Consider the following 21340-nt stretch of genomic DNA (forward strand, 5'->3'; position numbering starts at 1 on the left):
TTAATTAAGCAGGGGTCTCAATAAAAGCCAGTTACTGAAGATTTACATGAACTGCCGCCTATAGGGCCTCTTTACACCATCTGCATAGCCAATGAGCATACTTGCTTCGCATTCCGATCGAAAATGCCTATTTCACAATCACCAGCAGATTGAGCTGATCCTAATGTCAAATGACTACATTTAGTAAACTGAACCCTTAAAATAAAATGATTTGGATGAAAATGTTCTCATCCACCACATACAGTGTAGACAGACATACACATAGATCAGTCTTCTAGAAAACTCAGAGGCACAACTAAAATTAAGCCATTGACTCCCAGGGGTTCCCCATTGACGAGTAAAATCGTCTGGCATTAGACAGAGTAAAATACTAAGTCTGGCCGGTTTCGGCCGGTTTGGATGTCAATGGGTTAATACTGATTAGAAAATCTTGCATGAAACACGGCTTCACCAGTAGAAAAAATTAGAACAAGAATGGCTGTGTCAAAAAATGGCATGGGGACTCGGGTATGCGGAAATATGGGGAGTAAGGGATATGGAAACATGAGGACTCTAAGGGACAGAAATCCTTCAATGTTTTCTAAGTATGGCTACCCTCTTGTGTTTAATCTCCCAATTACTTCAACTCATGCAGATAAGGTGTCAACAATAAAGATGATGTCTATCTATCTAAATAATGTCGTAGTCCGAGTGGGGTTCCAAGACTGGCTCACATGATTATGCAGCTTTCATGAACCCAGCTGCAGCACTTGGCAAAACCATCTTGCATCTCATTTGCACCTCATTAAAACCAAAAGAGCACATTGTATCATACCTCGCTCTTTCCTTTAAAAACTAAATTAATTTCCCGGAAAAGAAATCGATTTTTCAATTAAAGCAAATTGAAATTGTTGAAATTCAATTGAACAACCGTGATCTTGCAGCATGAAGCGGGCTTTGCAGTGATGTCTCAAAAAGGCTTATGTGTATGATGCCACGTTATCAAAAACAGTCGTAAGTCAAAGGGACTTTCTGCAATATTCCCGCACCTTGTTGAAGGTTTTTGAATAAACATCACACATAATTAGATATAGTGATCTATACATGAAAATTCTGACTTGTTTTCCGTGTGACCTCACCTTCATGTAGTTCAGAAGAGACATAGCATGAAACCGTACCCTTGATAGTCTTGACAGGGCCTTACTATTAAAGAACTAAAATATAATTACTCGATAGACATGAGCTTGCACGTTTTGGTCGCCATATTGATACTTGGAACAGGAAACACTAGGACCGACCCATTCTCGTCACCAGATCCTCGGATCTTATGTTTGCGTACATTTGCGTATGACTAGTCATGCGGAAAATGGTAAAACCGTGGCCCAAGGTGAGATTGGGACTTACGAAAAACGGATTGGGTTGTCCCGATCGATGGATGGATGAGAACTTTATTTATACATGGTAGTTCTATCCGAAATACTTTAAAAAAGTACCCTGTTCTACCTAGAAACCGTGCATTACAATACAAATTACAATAATAATGTAAAAATATCGTGCCACCGCGCTTCGGTGGCTCAGTTGGTTGAGTATCGGGCTGTCATGCGGGAGGTCGCGGGTTCGAACCCCGGCCGGATCAACACGTAGGATCTTAACATAACTGAGGAGAAAGTGCTGCCTTTGTAATTTCATCTGCAAATGGTTAGCCTATAAACAGTAGGCCCCGTCTCACAAATTTATTTTATGTTCATAAGTTCCCTGTGGGACGTTAAAGAACCCAAACACTATTTGAGAAGAGTAGGAGATAAAGTCCCCGGTGTTGTGGCTGTCCTGTTCTCTCCAGCAGAAGTGGCCGGCTTGGCGGTGATGTCTCTAAAAAGGCTTGTGGTGTATGAGGCCAACTAAGCAGAAACAGCCACAAGTCAAAACCGGGGACTTTGCCGAGTGCTGGAACATGTAGATGTAGATGTGTAGAAAATTAAGAACACTTTCCAAAATGTAAAACAATGACCTGCAACGAGTGACCTGTGGAATGTGAATTGTGTTTTAGACCCGCCGGACTTAAGTTTAGGCTTAAACGATCTAAGGAAGTCTCCTGCTTTAAACTACACGAAAGAGCATTCCATATATGCAAAACTGTTTTGTACTGATTAATTTGTTCTAGTTGTGGGTAGTACAAGATCAGTGTTAGAAGATCGAAAGCTATATATAATCATTTGGAGTCTTATGAAAGGTAAACATATCCGAGAGATAGGAAGGGCACAATCCATTATCCATTTTAAACATCATTATGGCTTTGTGTTGGTGTCTCATCTCAGCGAGCGATATCCAACCAAGCTCACTACTAATTTCAGCAGAGGGTTTTGAGTGCAAAGCACTATTGCGGATTCGTGCTGCCCGATTTGAAGTTTTTGAAGGTTCGAAGATAAAGTATCGCCTATCCCATCCCAGACTATATAGCAATAACTAAAATAAGGTTCAAGTATTGAATAGAATTACTGCATACAAAAAATACTCCAATACTTTGTCACATCTTATTAGTGAGAGTAAAAAAGAATATTTTATTTAAAATCTCAATTTGCTAGACATAAGGGGAATTTAAAATATACTTGGACGCTTATAGATAAACTTATTCAGAGGAAAACTAAAGGCCAGTTGCAGCCTACTAGGATTGTACATGGCAATAAGACCTACACAAAATCGCTTGATATTGCTGAGAAATTAAACACATATTTTGTAAATGTAGGCCCTAATCTTGCTAATAAATTAAATGATGATCCAACTATAAGTCCTCCTCAGTATATAAATTACTCCCGCCCTCTTTTTCTTTTGTTATGTCTCCATTGTCTGGGCTTCAGCTTTTTAATCTATTTGCAAGTCTGGACGAAAATAAATCTTATATAAATATACCTAATAAATTTATTAAAATGCCTGCAAGCTTTTTAGCCTCCCCATTTACGAAAATTTATAACGAATCCATCGAGACAGGAATTGTCCCAGATATATTCAAAAATATATGTACCCCAGTTTATAAAAATGGAAGTGTTTGTGAACCTGTGAATTACAGGCCGATAGCTGTTATCTCTTCTTTTAGTAAAGTTTCAGAAAAATTAGTGTATGATAAATTTGCTTTCTTTCTTGAAAAACAAAGTATCTTATTCGAATTTCAATTTGGCTTCAGAAAGGGTCACTCCACCGAGCATGCAATTCTAGGAAGTATAGACCTTTTAAAACTGCTCTTGATCATAACATGCTAACATGTGGTATTTTCTTAGTTTTCTCCAAGGCCTTTGACACTATTAACCACCAAATCCTTTTATCTAAAATGGTCAAATATGGTGTACCCCATTCACATGGTTTTCTAGTTATCTTAGCGGACGTAAACAATATGTAAAAATTGGTAATGTTGAATCCTCTTTGAAACCTTTTACACGTGGGGTCCCTCAAGGTTCAACTCTTGGACCGTTACTCTACCTATTATATACAAACGACCTACCTTACTCATCATGTAAACTTAAGTTTAGAATTTTTGCGTTTACAAATGCCTGTCTATTCCTCTTAAAATATTAAAGACTTGGAATCAACTATAAATGAAGAACTTGTGAATGTTGTAAGGTACTGTACTGTGAATAAGCTATCTATCAACTTTAAAGAGACCAGTTTTATGATTATTGCATCAATTCAGGAAAAGGTATCTATTGACGTAACAGCTTGTGATATTCAACAGAGAAGTGATATTTAAAAGTATTTAGGAATTTCTATCGATGATACTTTAAAATGGGATACCCAAATACAGCATGTTAATAATCGATTCGCAACGAATCTGGGCATGCTTAACAAACTTCGCTATTATGTCTGTATAAGTACTCTATTATAACCTCACCTACCCTTATATTTCATATGGTTTGATCAATTGGGGAACTGCAAGCCAAAGTCGACTTCAACTGTAAAAAGAAAACAAAACAAATGTAATCGGTCCATACTTTTGCTTCCCAAAGAGAAACTACTCGAAATTCACACTCTTCACAATGTATTCAATATTAGTGGGATGGAGGGGTGGCGCAGTGGTGAGAGCACTCGCCTCCCACCAATGTGACCCGGGTTCGATTCCCAGACTCGGCGTCATATGTGGGTTGAGTTTGTTGGTTCTCTTAGAACTCTGCACCGAGAGGTTTCCTCCGGGTACTCTGGTTTCCCCTCTCCTCAAAAACCAACATTTGACTTGATTTACTTTCATTGTTAATTTCAGTTTACAGTGTCCCCAGTTAGCGCCCAAGCTCGAACGACGAGACAAATAAATAAAGTTCCTTTCCTTTCCTTTCCTTTTAGTGGCCATCTCGAAAGCATTTGCCACTACGCACTTTTCCACTTTTTCTCACTCAAGTATAATTAGTCTGTCACCTTCTTTCTTTTAATTGTTATGTCCATTATTTATTTTCTGAAATAGTGAATAATAATAATAATAATAAATAATAATAACAACTTTATTGCAACTATCAAAACAATTACTAAATATTTACAATTTTAAACTATATATCGAAATTAGTTAAAAATTTTGAAAACTAAATTATATCTTCACGATAGAAAACTATTTACGATATGTGAATAATTTTAAAATGGGAAAAAGCCAATTAAGCATTTCTAAACGTAATGAAAAATCTAAGCCTAAACTTATGAGTACAACTGTAGACCAGCTACAGCGAGAGTGAAGTCTTCTGAGACCTCACGTGATTTCAAAGGATATCTAGAGCCTCTGACGCATCTGTGTACAGTTCTTTTAAGAACTGTACACAGAACTGTACACTGTATATTAAAATATAGCAAATGAGAGCTGTATTCGTAGCCAGGAAATAACGCTGGCGTAGGGTTCATTATTCTTGCTCGAAAGCTTATTTGCTTATTTTATTTTAATAATAATAATAATAATAATAATAATAATAATAATAATAATAATAATAATAATAATAATAAATCTTGTATAATGTTGCAGGATTTTTCCTAAAGAAAGAAATGGCTTAACCCTTCTAATAACTTGTACATTACAGGTAACCTTAGTATACTTTGAACTGTGGCTGTTCCAAGTCAGGAATTCATAAATATTTAAACCTAGACATTTAGTAGTCCTAACTCTGTGTAAAGCTACTCTGTTAATGGATAATGATATGTCACCTATTAATCTTGCAATTCTCTGCCGTGAACCAATCACCATAAACTCAGTCTTCAACATATTCAATGAAAGCTTATTGTAGCAGAGCAAGGCAAATATTTCACCGAGATCATAGGTCATTTCGTCTTCAAGTTCAGGCAAATTTATGGCAGAAAACGTGAGGTTGGTGTCATCAGCAAAAGACTTCCCAATACTGAAATCTAAACACTTTGGCAAATCGTTCATATAAATAAGAAAAGGTAGTGGACCAGGTATAGACCTATTCGGAACCCCATAAGATATGACACTTTTGCCAGATGACACACGGTTTGCTACACAAAACTGCTGCCTACCCGTTAAATAAGATTTAAACCAAGCTAAGAGCGGACCTTGAACTCCACAATGCTTCAACATTTTTGATAAGATATCATGGTCAACAGTGTCAAAGGCCTTCTTCAAATCGAGGAATATGACCCCGCTAACCATTCATCTATAGATCTATGTCGAAACATCAGTGATTATTCATGTCGAGGAGACCAGTCACCGTTGAATGAAGTAGTGATCTAAACCAAGACTAACGAGGCTCAATGAGCTTATTGCCCATAAAATATGCGTACATTTGTTCATACACAAGTCTTTCGAAAACACGAGCTATGGTTGGAAGTACTGATATCGGTCTGTAGTTGCTTGGATCACTTCGTTCACCACTCTTAAATAAAGGGAAAATCTTAGCAAGTTTCCAATCAGTGGGAAAAGTATTCGACTCCATAGAGAAATTGAAAAAGTCAGCCAAGGTCTGAGAAATTGCAGGAGCCGCAAGCTTTAGCAATTTGTTAGATATTTACTCCTGTAATTTGCATTAAAATATCCGAGGATTTGACCGTTTTGAGAAAAAAATTGGAGTTCATCCCTCTCAGAATATCCAATGCATCCATAGTGTTACCCATAGTAGGAATTTCTGAGGCAAGTCTAGGACCAACGTTGGCAAAATGATTTTTAAAGCACTCTGCAGTTCTCTCGGAATCAAAAATGGACCCAAGATCTGTCTTGGGTTTGCAGTCGAGGGCTTGCACAACTGTCGAGAACTTTCCCAGCTCCCCGAGTGTTTAGATGAGGCTATGGAAACACGGAAAAAAGTCCTTTATTGCTTTAAAAAAAATTTCTCAAAGAAACGGACAAACGAAGGAAAAATGCTCTTTTTTTTACTTCTGGATTGAAACAGATTTTCTTGATACCCGCTCATATTTCCTACCAGTCAATCAAAACGCGCGTATGACAACACATAACCAATCAAAATTCGTGTGATGTCACAGCCTTGTTTCTAAACACAGCTATTGACCAACGAGAGTGCGCATACTATCCTAATTATTTTATAAAGATAGATAGATAGATAGATAGATACGTGACGAACACAAAAGCAACGGAAATGGATCTCAAAGAAAAAGCTTTGGCTTTCCATGCCAATTGGTAATGGTAAGGGCGTGACAAAAGATAAAATATGTTGATTCGGTTCACTCTGTTTGTCATATTTCGAATTATTTTTGTCATCTTTATGAAAACAACTCGCATATCGTGAACAGCTCATATGAAATATCAACCCACATATGCAAATTAATATTAGTTAAGTTCTAATCATTTGGAACACCATCAATCAAACAAAGACAGAAAAATCTTACAAAAACCTGTAACACCCAAAACCTTTATTGAAACAAACAACATATTTGCTATTAGATGGAAGAGAAAAACTCCCATTTTATTGCATGCGTGCAAACAAGCCGTGACACTCCGTGTCAAAAACCATATACAATTAAATAAATTCCCACCACTGTTCAGGATCAAACCCTTTACTGAAGAACCCTTTCCTTGAAAAATGAAGCAACAAAGGACACCAAACTTTGTTTCAAATAATTCTTGACTAACAACAATTATTTAGTCATTTCCAATCGTTTCTTACCTGGAGACTGTGCAGAGTTGAGTACAAATAAATGTAAATAACCAGATAACAGAGATCACAGATCCACTCACGGTGTTCGACTCGTTCTTTGATATTCAACCAGAAAAAGTTACCAGAGAATTTTCCATTTCATTTCAGTGTGGTACATAACATCACATTTAGTAAAACATTAGAAATACAGCACACTTTGATACGGTTCGACGGGCGAAAGATGTAACTGTTATCGAAGTTCATTACTCGTCGCTTTCAAGATTCCAGATATTACTTTATTCAGCCCCTGTCTTGTTTATCCAATTGACGTTCCATTCTTGAGCTCCACAAGGGTATAGTTTGTTTAAAGATCCACTAAAACGCCATTCGCGTTTCAATGACTTCGACGCCATTGCAGGTTATAAATATTCTACTGTGTCCACAGGACAAAATCTACACATTTCTGCTAACCCCTGAGACCTACCTAAAGTACGCGCAGAAGAGACTACGCACAAAGACAATACTTTGCAGGGGAATGACAGGAAAGACCTATTGTGCACCTTTTCCATTTTTCCGACACTGAAAATAAAAAACAGGGAAATTCAGCTCATGTCTGACTGGACCCAGTTAAAAAGACCAACAAACAAACAAACAAACAAATAAACAAACAAACAAAACATAACAACAGAAAAAAAAGGCCGACCTCTCCAGTGAGTCCTAGGCTCAATGGTAAGAGCATTCGACAGGTGTTACGGAGGTCGAATTGCCAAGGGGCTGTTTACATGAGAAAACGCGCCTTAGCGGGAGTTGCATACTGGGATACTTATTGATTTTCTATCGTGTTTACATAATGCCTACGTGATTTCATATCGTATTTAAGGCACACTTGACGTTGTTTAAATACAATACATAAGAGAGAGGAAAACAAACATGGCGCATGCGCTACCCGTTCTAGTCCACCAAGAGGTGAATTTCACACCGAAACGAAACTGTTGCAGGATTTCGTACCAAAATGAAATTGATTCTCACTCCAGTGCAAAAACCAGGGTGAATTCGCGCCGGTATGACTCGTTCAGCTTTGACATTTTGTGGTGGTATAATGTTAATAGCTGATCCGTGAGAAAGAACCGCCTGCGCGAAATTCGCGTTAGTATCATATAAACACCACCTACTACTAAAGAGAACTGGGCTGTGTTGATTTTGTGTTGCTTTGTGTATGTGTACCAAATAGTCGCCCGTACCTACCCACTATGCAACCTAACGTTAATTAACTCAGAATTTTAAACAACACAACTCAAAGCTTAGTGACAAAGGTGCCCTATCGAGCATACAGCAAGTTACAACAACAGCGATTAACTTTGAAAAACTGTTAGGGGATACCCATCACTGCCTTTTTTGAATTCGCAAAGCTTCCTTCTTTGTCTTAAGTAATTATTCAGGTTTAGGTTTTGCGTCATTTGGTTGCCAGTTTTGGCTAAACCTCGTGACATGTCCCCTTTAATCCTACCTCATACTGAAAACCCCTCGTTTTCAAGCCTTTTTTAGCGATCAAAGTCTCTTTCTGAACCTATTAATTAAGCTGCTCCTATACAGCTATATCTTTCATTATCTCAGCTATACCTTTCATTCAGCCCGAGCACCTCTTTGTGTCAAGATGCTTCTGTGAGTGCCATGGAGGCCTGCATTGCTGACATCAAGAAATGGACTCAGCACAATAGTCTTATGTTGAACGACGATAAAACTGACTTTATTATGATCGGAACTCGTCAGCAATTAGCTAAAGTCAATGTAACTAGCATACGAGTGGGAAATCATCTGATAACCAAGTCCAGATCTGTTAGGAATCTGGGTACTTGGTTCAATGATACATTTGATATGTCCCAACATGTGACCAATCTTTGCAGTGCATCATTCTTTCAGTTACACAATGTAAGACGCATAAGAAAATATGTAACGCAAGAAGCGGCCGCAACACTGGTGCACTCTTTTGTCACATGCAGAATCGATTACTGCAATAGCTTATTGTATGGTCTACCTGACTACCAGTTATCCAAGCTTCAAAGGGTCCAAAACTCGGCCACCAGATTAGTTTATGAGGAAAGTAAATTCTGTCACATTACCCCAAACTTCATTGGCTTCCCATATTCTACAGAATCAGGTTCAAAACAGCACTTTTAACGTACAAGGCAATCAGTGGCTTAGCGCCGTCCTACATAAGTGATCTTATTTCCATTAAGACCGGTGCAAATTACTCTTTGCGATCTGGCAACGAATTACTTTTAAATTTTCCTTTACGTAAGTCTTGTTCTACACTTGGTGACCGTTCTTTTAGTATGGCTGCCCCTCACGTTTGGAATTCACTTCCTTCCTTCATTAGGAAAGCCACCACAATTAACAATTTTAAGAGTCAACTTAAAACTTATTATTTTAAATTAGCATATTTTTAGTTTACAGGAATTAACAATTTTATTGGCACTTTGAATTTATGTAATTAATCTTAAGTTAACTTACAAATCTATTTATGAACACATTCTTAGCTTATATGAACTGATAAATTTTATTGGTATTTTAATCGATGTTAAGCGCATGCGATCATTCTGTCATGAAGCATGCGCTATATAAGTTTTTAAGTTATTATTATTAAAGTAATTCACCTCAATAAAAGCCAAGTCCGTCGACCGGAATTTAAATAGAGTTCAGAGTTCGTGGCATGTTTATGTTTCATGAAATGCGCGGCACGTTGCGGAAATCTCGTGGATTTCTAATTGTGTGCAAGGTAATTGCCTCTTAAACTTGACTGCAATCGATGAATTTTTGAACTTATCAGCAACAATATCGGCCAGATAAGATACTTGAATTTGAATAAATCATGAGCTGTTGCAAATTACAGCCTTCCACTTGTCAACAAAGCCTTTTGAATATGCAAAAATTTCACCCACGGCCGATGATTTGCAAAGCTTTGGAAGCAAAGTCATGGTTAAAGAAGTGCTCTGGGCTATTTTGGCCATCATTTTGCTTGCAATGGCTTTCAATGGATATCTTAAGGCGAAATCTTTGCCTCCAGGTCCTTTTCCTTTACCGATTATCGGAAACTTGCTCAAGGTGGCCACCGATTCACGGCATATTGACTTAATGAAGATGGAAAAACAATATGGCCATGTCTTTCGCTTATACTCGTTGTAATAGTCGTTGTAATACTCGTTGTAATAGTCAGCGGCGAGGAAGCCATCAAAGAAGTTCTTGTCACTAGATCGGGCGAATTCGCTGGGCGTCCAAACGTTTACACTGGAGAGGTTTATTCGCAAGGCAAAGCTATCGCAATGACAGATTATTCTTCGCAATGGAGACTTCATCGCAAAATCACTGTCTCTGCACTGAAAACGTACATGAAAGAAGTTCTGAACGAAAGTAAGGTTATCGAAGATGAGTTCGATCTGCTTTTGACGAGAGTGAGTCTATGGAATGGCAGACCCCATGATATCGCAAGAGAGATTCGGCTGGCTGTCATGAACGTGATTTGCGCTTTGGCTTTTGGTTCCAGATATGAGCTGGATGATCCCGAGTTTTCACGGATACTTGAGATGACCACCGCTGTAGCGAAGATGCTTGCGTCCGGTAGCCTGGTGGATGTGTTTCCTTGGATGTGGTTTTTACCTTTCAAAGCCACCCAGGCACTAAAGAGGAGCGGTCAGGAAAGAGATGAACTGATTGGAAGAATTTACTGGGAACACGTTCAAGCTAATAGGGTGCAGCATCCAAGAGATTTGGCAGACACCTTGATAAAGGCAAAGAAGGAGGCTGAAGACGAAGACAAGTCTGTGAAAGGGTTTCTCACGGATGAGCATCTCATCTTCACTCTTTCTGAAGTATTTATGGCTGGGTTGGAAACAACTTCAAGTACCCTGTGTTGGATACTTCTATACCTGATACATTACCCAAGTGTTCAAGACAGGGTGCACCAAGAACTGGATGAGGTTATCGGAAACAGTCGCCTTCCAGACCTCGCTGACAAGAAGAACCTGCCGTATTTGGAGGCTACGATTGCAGAAAGCCTCAGGGTCTCGTCTCTGGTCCCTTTGGCCGTTCCACATAAGGCGACAGTGGACACAAGTCTACAGGGTTATCACATACCAAAGGGCACGACAGTACTTGTCAACTTATGGTCTCTTCATCACGATCCAGAGATCTGGGATGATCCCAATGAGTTTAAACCTGAGAGATTCCTGGACGACAATGGCCTTTTCCAGACACCAAAAGCGGGTGTTTTATTACCGTTTTCAGGAGGACGTCGCGTTTGCTTGGGAGAGTCATTTGCCCGAATGCAGCTCTTTTTTGTCTTGGCACGATTGTTGCACAGCTTCAAGTTTGAGAACCCGCCAAGTTGTGATCTTCCCACTCTACAGCCTGATGTAGGAATTGTCCTCATGCCACAGTCCTTTAAAGTTTGTGCGGTCAAGAGGCACATATTTTGAGACCCTTCCATGTTTTGGTGACGCACATCTCACATTTTGACACATTATGTTTGACATTTTCTACTAACTAAGGCGGTCAGTAAAATAATTCACACGTTCTGGTCATGCAGCGTTCATTGTAATATCTAATTTGATTTGAGAAAAACACCTGGGTACCTGAGAGCTATTTAACGAACATTTAACCGTCATTGAGTCATTTATTCTGCATTTTCACCATGAATATTTGCCTGTGCATAACACAACTATACAAACTATATAGTCAGTATTTTTCACAGGTAAACAGACGATGTTTAGAGTAACTCAAATAAATCACCCTGTGCTTCCAATTTCCTTATTCTTGCACATAAACGACAATATTCGCAGCAATTTCATATCCTTGGAATAAAATTTCATGGAGTGTCTAGCAATTCGGGCCTGCCAAGGGAGAGAACAAAGTTCGATTCCCGACCAATGCAATATACTTGCAGTAGAATAAAGTACCATTCTAGCTTAATGTAAGTTATACACACTTTTAATATTATATCCTCTATAAACCAGATTACGCTTGTCCGAATGTGACAAATACTATGGTTGACAATTTCATACGTCCAACGGTATCTTTATTAGTTCTCAGATATTTACGTCAAAACAATTTTTCCCTACAAATGCAACTGTGAAAAAAAATCACGCTGACTTTCTTATTTTCGCACCGTATTCGCGCGAGCGGGTCCGCAAAGAGCAGAACAGCGCTGGTAAGAGCACACAGATGATTTTACAGATTTTAGAGCGATCCTTCGCCGTCGTCCTCGAAAGCGGTTTTATTAACGGCCAAATACTCTTTTTCAAGAACGCCAAACATTACCATAATAATAAATGCTATAGAACTTTTCATAAACACACGGACTCGTTTTTGTTTTTTCTCTGTTGTCAATAACATTTGCCGTGAAAGTTAATGTGCTTAAAATCCGTCACAATGAAAACGATGAATGTGAACATGTCATGACATGTTAACCCGTTCCGATACAGTGACTGGCATCAATGAAACACAAAACGGTCCACTGGATTTTATTATAAACTTTTATTTTTTTGCGAAAGGCATATTACGTTCGTCGGGAATTTCTTATATCGATTTCTAATTCTACGCAAGGTAGCCGGTGTGTAATTTTTATTGTAATCGATTAATTTTCAACTTTATCAGCAACTGCATCGGCCGGAAAAGATGCTTAAATTTCATTAGATCATTACAATCACAGCTTATCAACAAACCCTTTTGCGGCATGAAATTGAATATGCAAAAATTTAACCCATCAATAGTTTGCCCAATTTGGGATCAGCTTTGGACACAAAGTCATGTTTGAAGAGCTGCTCTGGGCTACTTTGGCCTTCATTTTAGTTGCATGGGCTTTCAATGGATATTTTAAGGCCAATTCTTTGCCTCCAGGGCCTTTTCCATTACCGATTATCGGAAACTTGCTAAAGGTGGCCGTCGACTCACCGCATATTGACTTAATGAAGATGGAAAAACAATATGGCCATGTCTTTCGCTTATATCTTGGAAGTCAACTCGTTGTAATAGTCAGCGGTGAGGAAGCCATCAAAGAAGTTCTTGTCACTAGATCGTCCGAGTTCGCAGGGCGTCCAAACGTTTATACTGGAGAGGTCTATTCACAGGGCAAAGCAATCGTCATGACAGATTATTCTCCGCAATGGAGGCTTCATCGCAAAATCACTGCCTCTGCACTGAAAAGATACATGAATGAAATTTTAAAGGAAAGCAAGGTAATCGAAGACGAGTTCGATCTGGTTTTATTGAGTGTGAGTTCATGGAATGGGGAACCTCATGATATCGCAAAAGAGATTCGGCCTGCTGTCATGAACGTGATGTGTACAATGGCTTTTGGTTCTAGATATGAACTGGATGACCCCGAATTTTTACGGATACTTGAGATGATCACTGGCGTGGCGAAGATGCTTGCGTCCGGGAGCTTGGTGGACGTGTTTCCATGCCTGTCTTTCTTACCGTTCAAATCCATCCAGACTGCAAAAAGGAGACGTGAGGAAAGAGATGAACTAATTGGCAGGATTTACAGGGAACACGTTCAAGCTAACAGGGTACAGCATCCAAGAGATTTGGCAGACTTCTTGATAAAGGCAAAAAAGGAGGCTGAAAACGAAGACGATTCTGTGAAAGGATTCCTCACTGACGAGCATCTCATCCTCTCTCTTTCTGAAGTCTTTATGGGTGGGTTAGAAAGCACTTCAAGTACCTTGTGTTGGACACTCGTATACCTGATACATTACCCACATGTTCAAGATAAGCTGCATCAAGAGCTGGATGACGTCATCGGGTATAGTCGCCTTCCAGACCTCACTGACAAAAAGAATCTACCGTATTTGGAGGCTACGATTGCAGAAATCCATAGATTCTCGTCTCTTGCCCCTTTAGCTGTTCCACACAAGGCTACAGTGGATACAACTCTGCAGGGGTATACCATACCAAAAGGCACGACAGTGCTTGTCAACTTATGGTCTCTTCATCACGATCCAGAGATCTGGGATGATCCCAATGAGTTTAAACCTGAGAGATTCCTGGACGACAATGGCCTTTTCCAAACACCAAAACCAGGTATTTTATTACCGTTTTCGGGAGGGCGTCGCGTTTGCTTAGGAGAGTCACTTGCCCGAATGCAGCTCTTTTTGGTCTTGGCACGCTTGCTGCACAGCTTCAAGTTTGAGAATCCACCAGGCTGTGATCTTCCCACTCTACAACCTGATGTAGGAATTGTCCTCATGCCACAGTCCTTCAACGTTTGTGCAATCAAGAGGCACGTATTTTGATATCCTTAATACATTATGTTTCGGTGACCAGCATTTCGCATTTTGACACCTTTCTTTTATATTCTCTACTAACCAAGGACGTAAATTAATTCTCACGTTTAAGGTGTTGTGGAGAACGCGAGCACATGGCGATGACTGAATTGCAGTTTCCTCGCCTAGCTAAGCACCAATGCAGTTCATGCCTGTCAAACAAGTCCTCAGACTTGATGCGAATTTTATATGCAGAAGGAGTAATGTTGAAATAATCGGAAATGCTCTTTTCTCTGAAGGACAAGATAGTGAGTTCTGATGGTGAAACGATCAAACAGAATTTCTTTAGATATGTCGTTAAATTACACGGAGAATATTGGATATAGGTCAGTCGAACGACAACACATCTCATTTGCACCTCATTAAAAAACAAAAGTGCACCGGCATTGTAGTATTCCTCTTTCCTTTAAAAACTGAATTAATTTTCTGCAATTCCGCATGTCACTCCATTTTTTCAAGCAGATGCGTACTTTGATAAGGTTAAAGTGGCTCTGGGGGACAAATGCAGGTCCAGCATTTCAGGCATTAAAACGACACCGTTCCGGATCATGAAGGTAACTGGAGTCGCGCAAAAAGCCTGCGTTGCTCATCTATTAGAAAGAGAATAAGGCCCGATCCAAACGCCGCTCCGCTTATGTGCCGAACCTAACTCAATAAAGTTTGACTAAAGAGCGACTTTGGAGCGACGGCTGATTCATACGCCGTACCTGGGTCGAACCAAAGTGAAATCCATACAATGGTAAAGGGGCCTTGGTACAGGTAAAACTTCAGAGTGTATTCTATTAAGATTATAAATTATCACAATTTATGCGTTAGGTTCGGCACATGACAAGAGCGCCTTGTGAATCAGCCGCCGCTCCAACCTTAACCCCAACCTTTCATCCAAACGAGTTTGGATGCTATATTTCAAGTTTTTGCCTCTTTTTTTTCACATGATGTTACTGCCGTAGAGTGATCAAAAAAACAACAACGGCGCGAGTATTATTTCTTGAATATTCAATAACTTGAACGGGATCGATACCATTGATTGCGCTCACACTTGAAGTCCTCATTCTTTTCTATGAGAATATTTAATAACCTGAACAGGATCATCATAATTGATTGCACATATACAAACCACACAATGAGCTATGTCCACACGCCTGAATGACAACAAATTTGAGAACGCTTATGACAATACGATATTTGCGAGAAAGAGTTCTCTCAAGTTAACCAAACAAATGAACGACACAATACGTCATCGTAGCCTGTGGGAGTGAGTGATTACCTTATTCCAAAAAATTGTTTTGGAACAATTTATGAAAAAAGCATTCTCCATAGAAGTGCGCTGGAGCACTGATAGAGGTTTTGCACGGTAGCCATGTTGCATGGCAGGAAAAATGAAAATGTTTTGCATTAGAAAGAACATTTGTTCCCATAGCAAAAAGAAACTATTTTTCCTGCCATGCAACATGGCTGCCGTGCAAAAGCTCTATTGGGGACACTGTAAACTGAAATTAACAATGAAAACAAATCAAATCAAATGTTGGTTTTTGAGGAGAGGGAAAACCGGAGTACCCGGAGAAAATCTCTCGGTGCAAAGTAGAGAACCAAGAAACTCAACCCACATATGACGCTGATTCTGGGAACCGAACCCGGACCACATTGGTGGGAGGCCAGTGCTCTCACCACTGCGCCATCCCTGTAACCCTAGGATAACAGATGGTCAAAGAGGTATATACTACAGATGGTCAAAGAGGTATGTACTACGCTATGACAGTTGCATTTTCGAATTATTATACAGTCAACAGAACATTGCGTTTCTGATTGCTCAATGACGAAAAATTAGGTTATGAAATGCGATAGAGTTTATACAATGCAATACGGAAGTTGCTATGGAAATACAGTGGTGAAGTAATTTTGTGGAGTATACAACCAATGGAAAATCTTATGAACTTGCTCGTTCGGGGGCGGAAGCTGAATAATTGGACCTCGGTTATTCATTATTCTTTGGGTTTTTTCTTTCAATTATTCATTATACTTTTAAGTTCTTTTTGATTATTCATAAATGACACCAATTTTTAGAACATTATCCGGAAACACCACCATAACACCATAACGTGGTTATAAGACATTGCAGCAAAACGAAATAAATTCTGTACATTCGACTATAAACTTAATTCTCAAGGGGATGATGTGTCTCCAAAAGCAGTGCTATTGCCAGTGGCTATTTTCACAAATTTGAATTCAGAGCCTGGCCTGCACAGCATAGCCTGGTTGGTTGCGGAACTTTTTAAGTTCCTAGAGCCGACATCAAGTTACTGTTTTTATTTTTTTTTTTAATGTGCCTATACATACAGGTAACTCAGGCCCGTAGGCAGGCATTTTTTTTTGAGGGAGTGTGCGATCCAACGAGACGGACCATAGGGGCTTGCACGGGCATGCTCCAACGCGGAATTTTGAAAATTAGGTTTTCCGAGACTGCATCTCATGCGTTTTGAAGTATGATATTATTCAAACTTTTGAACTTCAAAATTGCCTTTTTTGGCGCAGAGACTACTTCACGTATGTATTTTACAGTTGTAGAGAATAACGTCAAGTTGAAACTCCGTATTACTCACAGGCTTTATCCTAAGTTCATGTTCTTTCATGGTAAAAATTGGTATTAGAAAGTGCTTGGTTTGCGCTAGCTTGATACCAGCTGACCTGCCGGTCGCCGCTTTGAACGCCCGCGCCTCCTTTTGGGTAACCTGGAACGTGAGCTGTACAAAAAAAAAGTTTTAAAAACCATTCAGGTTTAGAAACATAAAATGGAAAGTTCCATAAAACAAAACAAAGTGGACTTAATATCGTTTTACCGTCGGTCACGACTCCTCTTTTTCTCTGATTTCTTGCTTTTCCCCATTCTACACAATTCAGTATCCAACAATTACATCATTGATAAGCCGACCCTACGTACACCGTCGTTGACACACTGACACCAATTTTGACATCAGGCAATGGCCGTTTTTATACTTGCTAGAGACGCCGCATAATCCGTCCAGACGAATTATACTTCTCTCATGTTACCCATAGTAGTGTAAAGACGGGACAAACCGTGAAAGACGCATAATCTCTCTGCGACGAACTTGGGCAAACATTTTTTTCTGCGTAAGTGAAAAGGCAGGCAAAAGACGCATAATGCGTCTGGAGGAATTATCCACTTTAGTTTGTCTTCCAAGACGCACTAAACTGGAAAGTTCGTCCAGATGCATAATGCGTCCCGTGCCCGTCTTCACACTAGACGAATATCTAAGTTGAAACGTTCAGACAGAAAACGATTCAAGAAGTCATTACGACAAGTTGTTTGGCAGATTCTACAATAGTCCCAGTCTGATCTGAGTCTGAAGCTTCGGAACAGATTTGGAAGGAGTCTTTTGTAGTTTGTATGCAGTTTTCTTTAATTTCCTAATTGCCGACTGATTTCACGAAAACAGAAATTTCATCGTATAAATATAAAGCCCCTCTCAAAAATGTATCAAAAACTATGTTACAGGTTGAATTAAAATTTAATATAATTTAATTTCAACCTACAATACTCGTCACATTTGTTGGAACACCTATCCCCGTTTCCCCCTTCCTCCAATGTTGATTTCCACAACTACTAGTAGTCGCCCGAAAAATTCTCACACAACATTGAATTGGGGAAAGGGGGATGTGGTATAAAATACGATCTTGTAAAACGATGATTCTGACCATTCGCTAAGTGTTCCAACTAAATATGTCTAGTATTGTAGGTATCGGAGAGGCTGAACATTTACGCACGCATGCGCTGACGGAATGTTTGAAGACGAGACGAGAAAAACATGCAGTGCCTTCAGACGTGGCGCTGGAGCGTCGTACGAAACGAGTCATCCCGGGATTTCGGCCCGTGCGATCGCTTTTGGACACAGTTGGCCCTTCGCTGCTTTCTGCTACCTACCTCGCATCCCGGTACAGCATTGAGAGAGGGATATGTCGGCCCCTAAACCATATGAGGCAAATCCCACGCCTACTCACAGCTCCAAACCGCCCTTGTCGTTACAATTTAACGTAAGATTTCGATGGCTTATATATTCAAGAGAATAGTCATTTTATCTGTCATATGGTAAGCACTGGAGTCGCAGATTACAAAGTGCACGCATGCGCCCTGCCGAAGGTAACATACATGCATGCATAAAACTTTATTTCATCTCGAATTTCAGAATAATATCTTCGACACATTACAGCCAACATACATGATATATACAGATACATAACTAAATATTAAATAATATTTAAAGATATATTAATCAAAACGAAAAGCCGCTGTACAAAATCCGGCCCTGGATTAGTTCAGTGGTACGGGAAAAATCAGGTAGCGCATTTCGCAACGTACTTAGTAAAAACGTAAGAAAAAGAACTAAGACCATAACTGGTTGTTCTAGGTTTATTGAGGGACAGAATGTAATTTCCACGAACATCATGCTTAAGAAGAGAACGGGAGAGAAAACGTATTTTTCATATATGCAGGACAAGCCTTTTCTTTCTTTAACTACTTTTATACAATAATATGAGGAAATTTTGAATGCGCTTATTGCATAGAGATGTAGAGTTTTGAAAAGCAGTGAGCTTATTATCAGAATTTTTCATATTTGATATGAATTATAAGTTAAATTTTTCATATGTGATGTATATCTGTAAAGGCAAAAGGTATTTGAAGTAAGAAAAGTTCTGAAACCGAACTAATCACTATCTAAAGTAAAACCACCTGATGCACACTGTACCTCTTGAAAGTCGGTTACAGAAGCTCAGTCTGTAACTACTGGGAAAAAAGGGGGCTTTCTCATTTCTGTAAAGTTAAATAGATCAATTCAATGGAAGTGTAGTTCAAGTAGATTTCTACTTAAAGCAAAGACTAAATCTCTTAGTTTTTTGTTCCTTGCTCAGTTAAGATACATGTACAGTTGCAGCTGCTGCATTGATTGCTTAATATTTCTTCGTTCATTTCGCTTTTTGACTAAAACTTAAGTAGACAGTTTTCAGAACCGAATAACCTGGATTTTGTAGCGCAGTGGCCATTGGCGGAGATAACATGTGGCCAAATAGATTTCAAATTGCGTATGTTGTAACTTGCGTAGAAATTTTCCTATAATCAGAAAGGCGATGAAATGTAATCTACATTTACTACTCACCTGGTTTACGAGTGTCAATGAGTTCGTTCTTTTGGCAACTGCTGCTTTCCTTTCTCTATTCCTTTACAAAGCCTACCTTCACTGGTACAGCTGTATGTGAGACACAGCAGAACAGTGATTCACATCTATATAAAAGAAAAAATTCCTGGACAAGAGGGGGAGGGGTGCAGGGGCCCGCTGGGCCTACCCCTAAATCTACCCTTGATCATTGTGTTTACGAAAAGACGGTCACGTGAGGAACTGTTGCAAAAAGGCCTATTCCAGAAATGGAGTATTTAACGTTGTAGAATTTGCACTCGGCTGTCAGTTGTAATTGCCGAACTGAAACCATAGGAAATACCAAAAAGCGAAAAACCGCTTGTTTTTTTTTTCGCCGAAAACCCAATGCTAAAAATAGAAAAGTTGCAAGAGATACTAAGACCGAAAAACCAAAGTTTTTCAGCGCAAAAACCGCAAGGGGCTGTAATGATTCGATGGGGGAGAAAATCAGCAACACAGACTCGCTAAACACAACTATATTACAAAATGGCGGACCCTACAGAATGCTACTACCCAGTCCCCGTTCACTCAAAGAAGCTAACGTAACACCTGTTAATAAAAAAGACTCTAAGGAGCTTGCTTCAAACTATAGACCTATCTCCCTTTTGTGCCTGTAAACAAAGTACTTGAACGCTGTATCTGGAATAGTCTCTACTACCATATAAAAAACGTCATCACCCCATTACAACACGGTTTCATGCAAAATCGTTCTTGTGTTTCTCAGTTACTGTCAGTCCTACATTCCATTGGAAAAAATCTCGAGAACAACCTTCAAACAGACATCTTGTATTTGGACTTTGCCAAAGCGTTTGACTCTGTGGACCACACCATCCTCCTTGAGAAGCTTGAGAGATATGGAGTAGTTGGACATCTACATAATTGGTTCAAGAACTATCTGCAAGATCGGCAACAACGAGTTGTTGTGGATGGATTCACCTCCAGTTGGGCCACCGTAACCGCCGGAGTGCCCCAAGGAAGTCTGCTTGGCCCATTACTCTTCATTATCTTTATTAACGACCTGCCAAGTGCCTTGCCTGATGGTTCTCTGACAGCCCTTTACGCAGATGACATCAAGCTTTATGGAAGTATCTTATCATGTCCAGGTGCAGATAAAGTGCAGCAAGCTTTAACAAACCTAGATTCCTGGAGTCTTCACAATAATATTAATTTCAACTCATCAAAGTGCAAGGTCTTAACAGTGACGCAGAAGAAAAATCCAGTGCGTTTTGACTACCACCTTGGCCACGTTGACTTAAAACGCGAGAACGAGGAGAAAGATCTCGGTGTCATGATAACAAGCAAATTAACGTGGGAAACTCAAGTTCTCATGGTCTCTGCTAAAGCGAATAAGCTACTCGGTCTTCTTCGTCGCACTTGTCCCATGTTGACCGACGTCAAGGTTAGAAGATCCTTGTACCTGGCACTAGTGAAGTTCCAAATGAGCTATGCAACTGAGGTGTGGTCTCCCAGCCACTCAACTCTAAAACAGAAAGCTGAAAGGGTTCAGAGAAGAGCTACACTACAAATAAAGCAAGGTGAACTGTCCTACAAAGAAAGACTGATTCATCTGAATTTGCTGCCGCTTACCTATGACCGCGAGGTCAAGGATTTAGTATTTCTTTATAAGGCTTTGTATGGCTATATTGACACTGATATTAGCTTTATTAAGAGTGTTAGTCGCGGCCATACTTGACGATCTCAATCAAGTGATATAAAGTATTTGGAGACGCCTTTCTGTAAAACAGCTACCTATCAGTCCTCCTTC

The 21340-nt window shown here is 39.5% G+C and overlaps 1 protein-coding gene and 1 pseudogene across 3 annotated transcripts in view; one reads left to right on the forward strand and one right to left on the reverse strand.

Moving 5' to 3' along the window:
- Positions 1–1258, reverse strand: part of LOC138025285 (uncharacterized) — a 411211-nt gene extending 409953 nt beyond the window's left edge. For 2 of the 3 annotated variants that reach the window (XM_068872518.1, XM_068872519.1), the window contains exon 1: positions 1119–1241. In XM_068872518.1, the coding sequence (XP_068728619.1) occupies positions 1119–1142 (24 nt within the window). In that variant the 5' untranslated portion in view covers positions 1143–1241. Of the gene's footprint in view, positions 1–1118 lie in introns of all 3 variants that reach the window. The other variant, XM_068872520.1, reaches the window with a different exon arrangement.
- Positions 1259–9977: 8719 nt separating this feature from the next.
- On the forward strand, positions 9978–14749 carry LOC138027526 (uncharacterized; annotated as a pseudogene).
- The last annotated feature ends 6591 nt before the right edge of the window (positions 14750–21340 follow it).

The sequence above is a fragment of the Montipora capricornis genome, chromosome 12, assembly GCF_036669925.1.
Source record: "Montipora capricornis isolate CH-2021 chromosome 12, ASM3666992v2, whole genome shotgun sequence".
Classification (NCBI taxonomy): Eukaryota; Metazoa; Cnidaria; class Anthozoa; order Scleractinia; family Acroporidae; genus Montipora; species Montipora capricornis.